Genomic DNA, 14766 nt, shown 5'->3' with positions numbered 1-14766 from the left:
AGTACGAGAAGACATGCTGGAGGGCGGTGCCTCCACCAGTTGTGGCGTGACCACGGGTTAGCTTAACCTCTGTGCCGTACTCCCAAGAACAGTTGTGCCCCTGTGGGTTTGTTGGTGTGCATGTCGTTGCTAGGTAAAAAGGCAACTGTTTCTTATTAATGCATGGAGCTCGGTCAAACAGAGTGGAGGACTGTGGACTCGTGATTGAGGACATTAGAGTTGTGATCTCCAGCAGGTAACGCTGCAAGTTGTGGGTTCTAATCCAGCCTGTGGCCGTGGTGCATGTGCCCTTGGGCAGGAGCACTTTGTCACTCATTGCTTCTCCCCACCCAGGGGGTACCTGTGAGGGCAGAGATGGTTAGTGTGATTGAATTAGCTTCTTTACGCCGAAATGGCTGCATTGAGCTGTATACTCTCCATGAAGCTAAGTTGGTACTTGGAATGTCTCATTGGCTCAATGAGCTAGGGTAATAACCATGTAGCGGCACCAGTCTTGGTGGATTTGTGTGCTTTTTAAATAATCACTCTTATTATTTGACAATCAGAACAGGCTAACTGCTTCATTCACATCACTAGCTGCTCGAGGCATGCCATGGGCAAGGCCGTACCCAGACCAACATTGGGGGGGGGGCAAAACAAGTCAGTAGTGTCCCATCACACCAGTCACAATTAAGCAGCTGCTCAGAAACAATTTCCTGAACAAAATGGCTCCGTCCATACAAAATAACCTCCATTTAAGACACTTAATATCTTCACTCTGATTGATTAAAATAAACTCCTCATCAGTCTTTTTTTGGGGGGGAGCATGGCCCCCCATTGGCCCCCCCTCTCCTGGGATCTGCCCCTTGCCATAGGGCCACTACGAGCACTGAGTGGGTCGGCGAACACTTCATCAGTTCCTTTTCTTGGTCTGGCATAACACAGGGCTTGGCTAAAGTTATCCAGCACCTGGTGCGTCAGAAGTATACCCATTCATCCGTGCATGTCTTCACGCTGAGGGGGGAGGTAGTACTAGAATGTGACGGCGCCACCTACACGCCCAGAAAGGTCAAGTCGCTCTCTCGGAATGTCTTCATACCGGGGATCACCGTCAATGAACTTGAGGTAGGGGTTAGGATCGATGATCGCATGATTAGCTTGTCATCGTGCGTCCTTGAAACATAGATCCAACCTCGAGAATGGGTATCAGTTAGTCATGCAGACCAGGAGCCAATTTCATAGAGCTGCTTAAATACAAAATTTGCTTCAGCGCAAAAAACCTTGCTTAAGAAAACTAAGATTACCTGCTCAAAATCTATGTGATTGTCATGCTAACCAAAAGACAGGTGAATACCATTCAAAAACATTATATATCACATAGAGGTTTGGCTGGTAACCTGATTTGTCAAGCAAGGTTTTTCACGCTTAAGCAAATTTTGTGCTTAAGCAGCTCATGAAATTGGCCCCTGCAGTTAAGCTTAGCTTGAACTCCTTTGACTTTCTGCTAAACAAAATGAGCTTTGTACATGTATTTCTGTTTTTAGTTCCATGCTTCAAACCATTTCTTGAATGATTAGCCTGAACATGACGTAAGCATATCCTGTAAATGAAACAAACAGTTTTTGAAAAACTGACACCACTACAAATTTTGTAGTTCACCCAACTTGTTCAGTAGAAACCCTTGTTGACAGTGGCATATTCTGCTTCGTTTTTAAACAGGAAAGAGAACTGAAGCTGAAGAACCAATTGCTTAAACTGAACGGACCAGTCGAGGTGAGACTGTTACTGTGAATCTGCTGATTGTCCCCTTTTACACAGTACCTGCATAAATCCCTGTCATCTGATTGGTGGATCGTTAATCACATGTCTCTGAATTTTTGTTCTATTTAACAGTATGGTACCCTTTGAATAGAACTCCACTTGACTGGTTCCTGCCCCCATTTCATAGACACAATATATTCCATTCTCAGTAACAAAGAGGAAAACAATGTAAGGATGGGAACTAGACTAACAGTGTACACTGCTTCCAGTGGCTGGCACTTGGGACACGAATCTGTTTCACAAAATAGCAGTCATAAATTTGCAAATATTGTTTGTCCTCATAGAAGAGGATTCATGCAGGTATTGTGTAAAACAAATCATGAATGTTTCACTTTCATGGAACGGTAAGAATAATTTCATGAGGTGACATGTTCCATTCTGCAAGGCAAAACCGAATGAAATGAAACATTTCCTCCGTCACCGAATGAAATTAATCTTACCTTTGCACTTCTAGACATTCACTATTTTGTATAATACCCACCAGTTCTGTATTGTTGGTAATCATTCCTGGATGGAGCAAATAGCATACGTTGTTTCATTTGCTTCTGTTTATGTCCTGAATTGGTTGACAGATTTATCAAGATATCACCGAGCCAAGACAGGCCGAACAGTTCTCAACTATTCTGACGCTTCGAGAGATGTTTGAAAACCAGCAACAGATAACACCAGAGTTACACTACCACAGAGTGGCAGCAATGGAGTATGAAAGATCACCCCCGGAAAAGGTCAGTCCAAGTCCCCAGAGGCTGCTCTTGGAAATTTCAAACAAAGAAAACATTTGGCCAATTATCTGTGAAGCGAATATACCCAGAGCTTGTCTGCAGACATCGGGTTCAGTGCGAGTGTGGTGTGTTCTGGGTACTGTGACAGAATCTTGGTTCAATATGGAGTTAGTAGGGCTGTGCAGAATATCCACATAACCGAATATTCGATCGATTGTCGAATATTCGAATATTATTTTTCGAATTTTAATATTCAAATGCAAAATTCATGAAAGGTAAGGGAAAATTTTCTTTTGTTTTAAATGAGAAACATTGCACTATGGAGGCTTGTCTCAATCAGATTCGAATGAAAAGCATCAGAAATCATACAATGATTTTAGAAGTAAATTATTCGTTAACAATTTTAAAGGAATAGAAATTTTCAACAGGGCTATAAATCTTGTTCATCTCTTAAATCTTGCTAAATCGTGGCTGGAGATGCTCCTAGATGTGAGAAGCTAGTATACTGATCACAATGTACAATTGTGTGTGTTATTGCAACTGATTTTGTATATTGTTTGTTCATCAACAACTTGCTGGTCGGTACAACTGAATATTCGGATATTCGATCAAATTGAAGGGCGAATATTCGAATAGGGAAATATTCGAATTGACTCAGCCCTAGGAGTTAGTCCAGTCAACAAGCAAGTTTGATCTAGAACTTGGGTTAATCACAATTAACTGTAATTGAATGTATTCTCGTCAGCAATAGGTAATTTCAAATGAAATCACTTCTTAGAAATTGCCAAGTGCATTGGCACTTTGGTCGTCAATTTTTGTGCCACTTTTCAAGGATGTTTGGATCAACACGCACGTGTGTAGAAAATTTGCGCACTGCGTGCACATGCACATAACTGTGTTGAATATGCTGTCATAATTTTCTTACTATGTTTGTTTCCTATGAGAGAGATCTGTAGTTGGACTTGCCTAGTCTACTGTAGGGGTTTTTCAGTCACATGATTTTTGACGGTCGGCATTCAGTGTACACAGATGTGTGCTTCAAAGTCTCTCAACATTCTGCCGTACATGAAATTGCCAGTTGAAAGATACATATTCGAAAACACACACGCCATTGCAGACTTGGAACGCTCCCAGAACTACCTTTGCCTGTCAAGTGACGTCACATGAAAAACCCCTTATTTAGAGATGATATGGTGAGATTGGTTGCATTGCAGGTTGGTAATCAGTGTATATTTGGCAATAAAGAGTGCCATAACCATCAGTTACTTCGATTGTTAGCATAGCTCATCTAGACATACCCTCATTTTAGTATGAGCCCACAGGTGTAAGGTACATCATGAATTCACCACTAGTCCGCCAGATTTACCTCAGTTCAAGTTAGTCAGTGCTGTTTTTTCTCCTTTGCTGACGACACACAGGAGTTTGATTTTCTCGTCAACGTCATCAAGGACTTGAAGGATATCTACACAGATGAGGACGGCCCAGCCCTGGTCTTCAACTGTGACTGCGGCAAAGAGAGAACAACAGTCTTCATGGCAGCAGCTGGCCTGATTATCTGGCATCAAAAGGTTGTCCCTCCAAAAGCATTCCTCAGCTTTGCTCTCTCTCGGTTTCTCCCTCCAACAGTCAATGAAATGCATCAGTGAACTATTCCAAAATGGGTACCCCCTTGGGTTGTGGAGCAAAGGTTAACCAGACACTTCTTTATCTGTATCTGTGAGTCGGCAAATGTGCCATGCGTCATCTTCTGACACATCCTGCTAACTTGTAGAGCACGCTACATGTGGACATTTCACAGGCATTAGTGAAAACAGGATCTCCTGGGGTTTGTCAGGCGGATAAAAACCAATAGACCAGAACTTGGAATGTGCTGTATTTCTATTGACTTTCAGTGTATCGCATCTATCGTCATTTGTCTCATTGTCTCAGTACCTAGTCACACAGAATGAGTCTGAAGTTTCCACAACTGCACTTCATTGTCGGGCCCTTAAGCATGATTTGATGACCATCTAGACAAAGAGCTGATTTTGCTTTACCTTAAATATTCTCTTAAGAAATCATTTTCCAACCCAGTTTTACATAACGAGTCTCAAGGTCGTATTTTCAGTACTTTGATTTTAGTTTGTTTTAGAAAGAATAAGCAGGCCCTTTTATTTTGAGATACACGCACCAACCACCTTGAGAAAAAGGGACATTTTGCAGGTGAAAAATGTTGAGGATTCCTTTTGATTTATATTGAGCACAATTCTGTGAAATGCCCCTAACCCATCGTTATGATAGGTTGGGTTACATTTTATGGGATACGGTCATAATCCTAATAAACCCCAAACCTTCTATCGTGAACTTTTGATTGCATCCCAGTGCTCATAATGAACATCTGATTTCAAGATTGCACTTTTTTTTCCAATAAACAGCTGACAGTTGTTGGTGTTTGTTTTTCCATTGTCAGGGTTTCCCTGTTGGAGTGAAATTGGAAGAACAGGAGCGAATCAGCGTGCCCCAGGCTGAGTACACCAAGGGAGAATTTGCCGTAAGTCACTGTAATTGGCACAAACCGACAAGTTCCAATGTTGGACTTGGCCATGGCAGTGTTCCTAGGCACTGGTTTTGCACATGTATTTTATGTAGTACATGTAATGAGAAAGATAATATGTTGGTCTCCAACAACTCCAAGTTCAACAGTATTAGACCTTATTCACAAGGAAGCCATTTTTGATCATATTTACAAATGGGGTGGTGCCAGACTATTTTGGGTTCCATGCCTAACTTTGATTTTTTTAAAATGTTCCTTAACACTTTTAGATATGATAAATCACAAATTTAAAGTATTGAATATTGTAAATGAAACTAATTAACGTTTTCATTTCTTTAGTATTTATTTGGTTCCCCAAATAAAAAGGTAACCACACTTTCAATTCAATAAGGCTGACTTATGAATAAGGTCAGTTCTATCAAAGGGAGACTTGTCAGTTGGAGAGAGGGAGTTTAGCCGTGTCTGAAATGGGCTTCCAGAGCTATGGCTAGGTCTGTTGTCTGCGCATCTTCATGTATTTCCAATGGAGCGAAGACCTAAATTAGCTCTAGACAACAGATTCTGATGTAGCCTTTAAAATGTCAAAAATAAGTTTCAGTGAACTTGATGGGAAGAATACCATACTATGGATGGACGCAAAATGCCATGTACAATTGAATTAGTGCTTCAAAAAGCCAGCAATCAAGGAAAAGGTGTTATACGAGGTATCCCTTTAATGTTTGTGCTCCAATTTTCAGATTTTTTTTCTCCAAAGCTCCAATTGCATCCCTGCAGAGCACTTGTAAATTTCATGATTGCTGTGACAGCAATTTATGCCTCAGTGTGACGTGTTCACTGTTGAACACACCAATTCACCCCGTAATGCACATGTACATTGCATGGCTATCACACAGATCGTCATGGCATATCAAATACACTTTCAATTTATACGAGAATGAAGATATCGTGTGTCTGTCTTATGATCTCAGGTTGTGATGAACCTGGTCAGACGTCTGCCCCTGGGGTCACAGGTCAAGCGAGAAGTTGACCTGATGTTAGACAAGTGCTCCGAGACAATGACCCCAATGCACTACCATCAAAGAGAGACCATCTTCTCCACCTACAACAAGGTGAGTGGGAATATGAGGGCTCCCATTTCGTTGGCCAAAACACTGAACGGGGTTAGACTGTAGAGATCTGTCCGTGAAGGACCATGAAGAATCTCAAGGTTTGTAAATGCCCAGCTGATGCATTATCTAACAGTAGCAAAGACTGAGCATCATTTGTTTGGCCGCCTCACACAGAGCAGAAGTACTGGAATTTTTCATAATGATTTATTCAGGTCAAATCGGCCAAAGACGAAGAGACCGCGGCTAGACTAAGACATCAGAGCTTCAACTTCCTGGAGCGATACATCTACCTGATCCTCTTCAACAGCTACCTGCACATTGAGCGCCCCAACAATTGGACCAGCAAATTCTCCACGTGGATGATAGAGGTATCAGCGTCCCTTTTCCTCTCGAAGATTTGAACAGCGGCATAACTAACGGGGGCGTAGGAGTACATGCTCCTGCTCAGATATTGGAGAAGGAAAAAGATCTGGTGACAGTCAGCCTCGGTCACTCTTTTAACTTTCAGCCGAACCCATGCAGAAAATGGGAGGCCCCAAGAGCCCTTGTGCAAAACGTATTTCTAGAAATGCCACTGGATTTGAACGGGGTTGAGGAGTGTACTTGTAGCCTTTGAACTGTAGACAGCATTGTACTGCCTACTTAGGAGAGCTGATGGAAGACACGGTGTTATGGACTCTCTGTACTTACTGATGGTGCAAAAAAATTTTCAGGTGAATGAGCACAAAAACCTCATTACTGTTTTACAAGAGAACGGTGCACTGGAGTATTGGAGCATGGTGGCAGTGGTGTAACTCACACGTCTCTAAATAACAGGAACAGGGCTGTGACCCAAAAAACCCCTTGCAAATGACCTTTTGATCAATCTTGCTGGGCATAGTGTCTATTTGTAAGTGTTTCTTTAAATGTGCGTGACATAATGTTGAAATGATTGGAACAGCCCAGGTACCAAAATGACCAATATCTTGGATAACGTTAAATAGCTGACTTTTCCTTCTTTGATTTTATGTTTTTGATGTCGGAAAGGTGCTACAGTAATGCTTTTCCTTTGCTCAATAAACAGACTGGTCGAAAGATTGGAGCATATGAAACACTGGATAATCTTCACTATCACGATCTTGATGGTGACGATGCACAAATTGTCAGCTCCATACGCCACAGATGGGTCAACAAAGGGAATAAGCATGGCTACCAAGGAACAGTGGAGTGATGGGTCGAGGGTCAGCATGGAGCCACAGGTCAGCACAAGTATTCAAAAGTTCAGAGAACATGGATAAAAGCTGTCGACAAATATCCCAATCCCTTGGTTTGATCATCTAACACCCTGCAGACAATTTTCTTCTGAAGGGATGTCACATAATGAGTTTTCTCTTTACAAGAAAATTGTGAACTGAAAAGTCATTAGAATCAGCTTCAAAAATGCGATTAATTTTGTTTGTTAAACAGCACTTAATTTTTACTCAGAACTCCTGCCTCAAAAAGTATTTTATATTTTTCACATTGCCGTCACGTGTGCTAAATGGAAACAAGTATATATATACATGTATATTGAGAGTGGCCATTCCTGAATGGTGTACTTGCCATAGTTCAATAATATTGTGTAAAGCTGCCTTGGGTTTGTACATACATCAGTATTTGATACTCAAGAGAAACACCATACTTGCCTAAGATGCCGGAGATACGTGCATTTAACCACCAGTGTAAAGAGTAACATATCATTCTAGTGTGAAGTACAAAAGAGAACACAGTAGCAGTTTATAAACAGTATTACAGAGAGTGCACATTGGTCTGTACAGGGGGTTAATCTACTTGAGATGTTGAATTGTGTTTGTAGACATTTCCTTGTATCATACAAAAAACTTGAAGATTCATCTGTGAGAGATCGTGTCAATGAATTTGGGGGGATTGGTTTCCACTTTGCATGCTCTGTTGATTTTTATGTACATGTGCTTGAGTTTATTAAATCATACTGTTAGGGAAGAAAAATGCGTAATTAGTTGGAGATGCGGTTGTTATTGGCAACCAGGCATTTGTAACTAGACGAAATTCGGTCAGAAATTTTGTCCTGAAAAGAGCAAGAACAGCATGTCTCTGTTATTTTTCTTTCTCTTTTTCTTCCTGTGAAGAAGTAAATGAAATTTGAGGGTTTACAACTCTTAACATTAAATCACTACACTAGCTTTCTGCCATGCATTTTCCACCATGTTTTTCAGTGCCCTGATGTTTAGTTTAATAGTACAAAGTTCTTCAAACTTTAGGACTTCTCTTTAACAGGGTTCTGTCGTCACCTTTATTTTCAGAGTCCTGTTTCACTCTTACCTTTTGGCCTGACAGTATTGGTTGACCAAAGTTAAATTACATAAGTGATAATCTGCATTAAGGCAAAAAATTATGCCATGAATTAAATGTTTACCTTTGAGTTTGTTAGCTATCAGCTTCACCGTTACAAGATTAAGCCACCGTCCTTTTTTTTATTCTACTTTTTGAGATCATATTTCCTGCCAGTGACTTACAAAAGGTATTTCTAACTCAAGTATTATTTTTTATTAGTTCTAGTGGGTGTGCAGATTTGTGCAACTTCATTGCAACATTTAAGGAGTTTCTTGTGTAATGTGTAAGGACAAGTACATGAGGCAATTGTTTATAGTTCTGTAAATACACCACCTTTTTCGGGTAAATGTTGGTCTAGAGGTATTTTTGAATTGCCTCCAAACTAAATGTATGTGTGCGCATAGATAAGTGCAGATCTTCAAGGTTATCCCTGGAATGTGGAGTATGTGACAGAATTCTTCAGATTTTTACACAGACACACAACAGGTGTGCCTTGGACTTTGAGCAGCAGTGGCTGACATAACAGGTTTTTTTTTTCCCTCTTATTTATTAACGCATGTGGAGCAAACACTCACACCTTCACTTTTGGTTGTATATATGTACATGGTGTGAAAAACCATATGCCTTGCTACCAGCTATGTCATATTCAGGGAGATTTTGGTAGCTTTTCACACTAATGAGAGCCAGATTGTTTTGACTGTCTGTGGTGGTTTCGCAGTTGGGTCATTCTGTAAATCTGGGGTCTGACGTGCGATATTTTTCTGTCAAGGGATTTTTCATTCAAATTGACTTCAAACTATGTTATATTTGGTTGGCAGGTAATTTGCATTGCTTAATCACTCTTGGAAATTGAAGAATGAGGTTTTAAACTAACAAAATCATACATTAGATGTCAGAGAAACAGGAAAACGAAATCGGACCCAAAATTTACAGCCACCCATTTTGGTTTGGCCAGTCTGGTTCCTAGACTGGTTTTGTAGTGCACTGAGTCCATCGTAAGTTCATCACAAGTCATCCACGGCTAAACCATGACACAAAAGTTCTAAATGAACATCAGCATTCCTTTATCATTGTTCACCGTGTTACTTGTGACTGGTCTTAATGGACTTGTGACTGGTCTTGTGAAAGGACTTGCTTAAGGACTTGTGATGGACTTGATTGGAGAGAACCGGAGTGAATACATCATGTAAAATATTACATGTGTAAACAGCAGTAGCACGAGAACCAACCCGTGAACCAATTCCATTAGTCTGTATTACAATTCCCAGTTCACTGTCCCACACAAAAGGATTCTGTTTATTTACTGGATAAACTGTTGTGGTAGCTGCCTGCATTGTCACCTTGGCATGTATGGCAGTAGGATTTTGGTAGCTTCTCTCTGACCATTTGCGTTAGTGCCTGTGCAAAGCCACTGTGGAACAACCCTTTGGAAGCTGCACGGCAACAAATCATGCGAGCACCAACCTTGTTCCCTGGTCTTTTAAGTAGTGACGTCTCCTGATGATGAGAACCGTGTCAGACCCAGGCTACAAGTTTTGCCCTTGAACTGTCAAAAAAGCTGTGCTTTCACTTTATTTGTGAAAAGAATTTGTTCATATTTTGGTTAGTCTGAGGAGTTTAACTGTCATAGGTATGCTTCTCACTGCTGTTCTGCAGATTAAGTCGACCCTCCTTTTGACAAAAATCCCTTTGACGTGATTTGCTGGAGCGCACAGACACATAAGCGTTGTTTGACTGATTTTGTCTGACAGGATAAACTGTGTCAAGAATGCATCTTTGCATGGGACGGTTAAAGATGAATGCTGCACCCTTGGGTATGATGTACAGGTCTTACAATCTCTACTCTTCTATGGATAACATGCTTGGGTTGTTTTTTTTTTTCAAGTGAAGGCAATAATATGTGGTGAAGCACCTTGTTTTTATATTTAGTAGCCTGTAAACAGCACAAACTATTGGTACTTGATATAAATTTAACAAGTCTATCACAATAAACATATACAAATGTATAAATCACATTAAAATAGTCATTTATAAATAAAAAATAGTTTTATATTCGATCAAAAGTATTTATTATGAAATGAAATTTATATAGCTCCAAACAGTATGAACTTAATTGACAGAATATTTACACGTACTTCAATATTTAAAGAAATACTTAACATGTCATTAATTTGATTCAGTTGGTCTTATACTGTTGAAATAATATTCAATTGAAATTTGACATCAAGGACATTAGACCCTGCCACAGTAGGCAGAATAGAAATCGACTTTCTTGCACTTTCCATTCACATGGCAACACTTTTGATATTACCTGGGGCGTGTTCAGGTGCACAGTACTTAGCCTACGTCTGCATTCCACTAACAAAGGTATAATAATAGTAATTCTGATTTATATTGCGCACGTATCCACCCTGCCGGGTGCTCAAGGTGCACCATCATTAACCCTGCACATTGGGCTCACGACAACTGAACATTCAACATTCCTGAAACCATCTCAGCTCCCTGGGGAGTACACTAGCCTGATGCTGCCATATCACGCACACAAAAAAAAACTTGCCCATGATATAACATAACCAAATCTGCCCTCACAGGTACCCATTTACTCCTGGGTAGAGAGAGGCACATAGGGGTAACATGACTTGCCCATGATCACAACATACTGCCACCAGCTGGAACCCCTGACCCTACGATCAGAAGCTACAAACCCTAACCACTAGGCCATATGCCCCCCATGTGTACAGGGTATGCTAATACCCGCATGTGTATTATATTACTGAACATGCCCCTTTAGTGCATGACAGGATGTCATTTCCATGTATACTCACTCAGTGATGTGTTTTCTGTCTCATGCACTAGTGGCGTCATGGTCATAAGAGCAAGGTATGATTGGAAGTTCTAGTTTTTTTTCAGTGGTCAGGTGGTTAAGCCAAAGTACATTGTAGTCTGCTTGCTTTCTTCTTCTTCCAGAGAGATTCATGTTAAAGAACAAAAAGATTCACACAGAGGTTCATGTAGTTTGCACTGCTGAGGTTTATCTCTTTCAGCCATGATGAGGTTAATGTAGATAAAATGCTCGGGTTACTTGGATACTAGCCCTTGTGAACCAATTTCTCTTCCTCGCCAAAAAAAAAACAGGAAAAGTCGAAAAGCATTTAGCAGCTTACAAGGCTATTGGTCGTCACCTAGCATACGTAAGAACACGTAGAACGGGTTAATTTTCCATTCATAAATACCTGGGACAGTTTTTCTATTCCTATTGGTCAAAATGTATCACGTGACCATGTTTCAACGTTTGATAATGCCCGCTGAGAAGTGGTAATGCCCGCTGCGTAAATTACACGCTGGGACGTGGATACGAGACAGTTTAATCGGGTCTGATTGGTCAAAAGTCTGTGTGCATGTGACACGCCAAAGTTCATTTAAGGAGATTCTATTGGACAGGTTTGAAAAGGAATACACCATAAAATGAACGGGATGTGAGGGGAAATGAAAGTAAAATTCTAGAACATGAATGGAAATCCATCACAGTTGACTTCTTTTGACTCTCTGAATATAAAGGTATTTATGAATGGGAATAGATGTGCTTGGCCAGTCTTAAACTAACGTGTAACGTTTAAGACCAGCTCAGGAGACTGAATGAAGATAACGCCCTTGCCTGCGGCTTGGGCATTAGTCGCGTCCATTCTCCCAAACCGGTCTTAAAACGCACATTTAAGACCGGTCAAGCACATACATGTGTTCATTCCTTTATTCAAAGTAAGCTTGTCATATAGTTAACTCGTCCTCAAAAAGGGCTCATTTTTAGTCAGATGACACGGCTTTCATTTGCTATTTGTCAGCAGTGATGTGCAGTGGATCTGCTCTGCTCTTGGGAGTTGATCGTAACAGATCACCTGGGTGTGGTATTCATGCAGCATAGTTTGTACTCTACCCAGGTAGTAAATCGATCTTTTTCTATTTTGGTTGTCATGACGTAATTGAAAGGGTGAGCTTTGAATCAGTAATTAACAGTGCTGGCACTGGCCTGTGGCAAGTGTGTTATATTCGTTTCTCTACTTCATTTAGGAAATTATAATCAAGGAAGTACGGTGTTAATGTTAGTGATTTTATAACTCCATAGAGTGTATTTTATGTTGTATTGCTTTGTTATTTTTAGGATGGATGTGTAAAGGAAGATCAACTCTGGATTAAGTGAAAAAAGTTGGTATGATTCTTGCATCTGAAAAAAAAACAAAATCAATTAAAAATGGAAAATATTGAGTGAAATGGAATATTCATAAATGGAATGTACAAATCGTTGAAATTTATGACCAGTGGTAACAACTATTTCATGCAGTGATGGATGGAACATTCCATTCATTCTCTGTCTCATGAGGTGATTTGTTCCATTGCACGATGCAAAGAATTCATCATTTTGTTTTGTATAACTCCTGAGGAAATCACCTGTGTGAAGAGCCTCATTGTGGCAATGCCGCTGCAGTGACTGTGCAATGGAGGTTTTATTTACCGTAGAATGGAACTTTTTTGGGTGCAGCCTTGCCAAAATAATTCAATGACAGTAGGTGGACAGTCCACCAGTCAGATGACAGGAATTTATTTGGGCTTTGTGTAAAGGTTTGTAATAGTCTTGAACTGACGAGAGGTGTAAAAAAAAAATAGTGCGTATAAAGAGATTGAACAATACATGTATGTATCGGATACTGGGTGCAATTATCAACTTACACGATCAAAGTGTGGCATTTTTTTTCATTTTTTTTGTGGGGGAGGAGTCCAGTATTTCCTACCAGATCAACTGATAGCACAGCAGGATCAAAGGATGGTGCAAACTGACTGATCATGCCCAAAGTTTGGAGCAAAGCTTTTTTAGGAACATATTTCAATCACAATCAAAACTGACGAGCCTGGACGCCCAAATGGATGTTTCAGATTTGATTTTGCTAGACGTTCAACCACATTTTATAGAACTACACTCACCTTGTTAAAATTGTAACTTGAGCTTGTTTGGCTCTTAGCATAGTTTATGCTCAGGACTTTCATTTAAACTGGCTACAGAGATCACACGTTTGTATCATTTATAAGAAAACACGTCAACACACTTAGCAAATGGAATAAATTCACATAGAATTGGTTCATGGAACTGACTTGCGTGCAATACTTTGGCAAACAAGCTTTGTAAGCAGCTTCTATCTTTGACATCCTGTGTTGAAAAAGTCAAAGATCCATGCATTATCTCTAGTCACTGATGAAATCTGTGCAATGGAGACCAGCTCAGCCAAAGACCAGCTCATCAAGGTGTGGTCAGTCTCAATGAGAGAGCAAGCAGAAATATGAATAAGATAACGCACAGCTGTTGATACCAAAGTTGAACTTTGCCTAACTTAAATTGCATTTTCCCAGTGCATTTGATCGTGCATTTTAATTCTGCAGACATTCCTGACAGTTTCTGATGACTTCTCTTGCATTCATTCCTCTTAAAATTTTGTGTATATCAACTGGCATGGGCTTTGGTAAAAAAAGCTCTGTCTAAAGGGTTTGAAGGTAGTGTCAGATAGTAAAAATAATCCAGATTCACTGAACGTTATTGTCCTCTATCATACAGCAGCCATCTTGCTTTTCTACCATTTAAGCCAATGGGGCTGGAAGGAAAAACAGTCTGTTCCCTTTTATCAATATGTGAGGTTGTATTAATATTGTTAATGGGTCTACAGGCGACAAGACAAACATGGCAGCACCTTGATACGGGTCTATGGGACAGAGTGGAGCCTTACTTTTATGTATTGACATTGGCAATGTAGGTCCAGCAAAATGGTTTGTTGCATTAATTGAAAAGCTATACAGATTGGCTTTATTTCTCCTGTTATTCTCGTAAACTCCTAGAATTTCTGTCAAAATCTGTAATACATTGTATTTGTAGGTTGCTTCAGAAGGGTTAGTATTCATAATCATACACTGTTTAAAATGCACCCTTACATGTATTTACACATTTCTTGCTGAGAAATTGAAAACAGAAATCTTTAATTTATTTGAATAGTTTTGTATGAATCCAAATTTATGCATTTGTAGGATCTGATATGGGTGGATTTTTTTGTGCTTTCTTTTAATGAAAGATTGACTTCATGCGAGAGAATTAGAACTGAATTCCATGGTAATACTTGTGAGTGCATCACTATCATTTGATTTGTTATTGATGTGAATGAATTTCAATTAAACCAGGACCAAAGCACCAAACAGACGATGTGTCAATTTGTGTCAGTTTGGGGAACAATCTGGG

The 14766-nt window shown here is 40.0% G+C and overlaps 1 protein-coding gene across 3 annotated transcripts in view; it reads left to right on the top strand.

The window, feature by feature from the left end:
• Nucleotides 1–14725, top strand: part of pald1 (phosphatase domain containing paladin 1) — a 49482-nt gene extending 34757 nt beyond the window's left edge. For all 3 annotated transcript variants that reach the window (XM_022245730.2, XM_087129952.1, XM_022245731.2), the window contains exons 12-19: nt 925–1104; nt 1699–1752; nt 2373–2525; nt 3941–4090; nt 4972–5052; nt 6024–6164; nt 6377–6532; nt 7228–14725. In XM_022245730.2, coding sequence (XP_022101422.1) covers nt 925–1104; nt 1699–1752; nt 2373–2525; nt 3941–4090; nt 4972–5052; nt 6024–6164; nt 6377–6532; nt 7228–7374 — 1062 coding nt within the window. In that variant the 3' untranslated portion in view covers nt 7375–14725. The remainder of the gene's footprint in view (nt 1–924; nt 1105–1698; nt 1753–2372; nt 2526–3940; nt 4091–4971; nt 5053–6023; nt 6165–6376; nt 6533–7227) is intronic.
• The last annotated feature ends 41 nt before the right edge of the window (nt 14726–14766 follow it).

This window comes from Acanthaster planci, linkage group LG19, assembly GCF_054643075.1.
Source record: "Acanthaster planci isolate LZ-2023a linkage group LG19, COTS_SCS, whole genome shotgun sequence".
NCBI lineage: Eukaryota > Metazoa > Echinodermata > Asteroidea > Valvatida > Acanthasteridae > Acanthaster > Acanthaster planci.
Note: the sequence above shows the minus strand (reverse complement) of the source record. Positions and strands in the feature narration are given on the sequence as shown.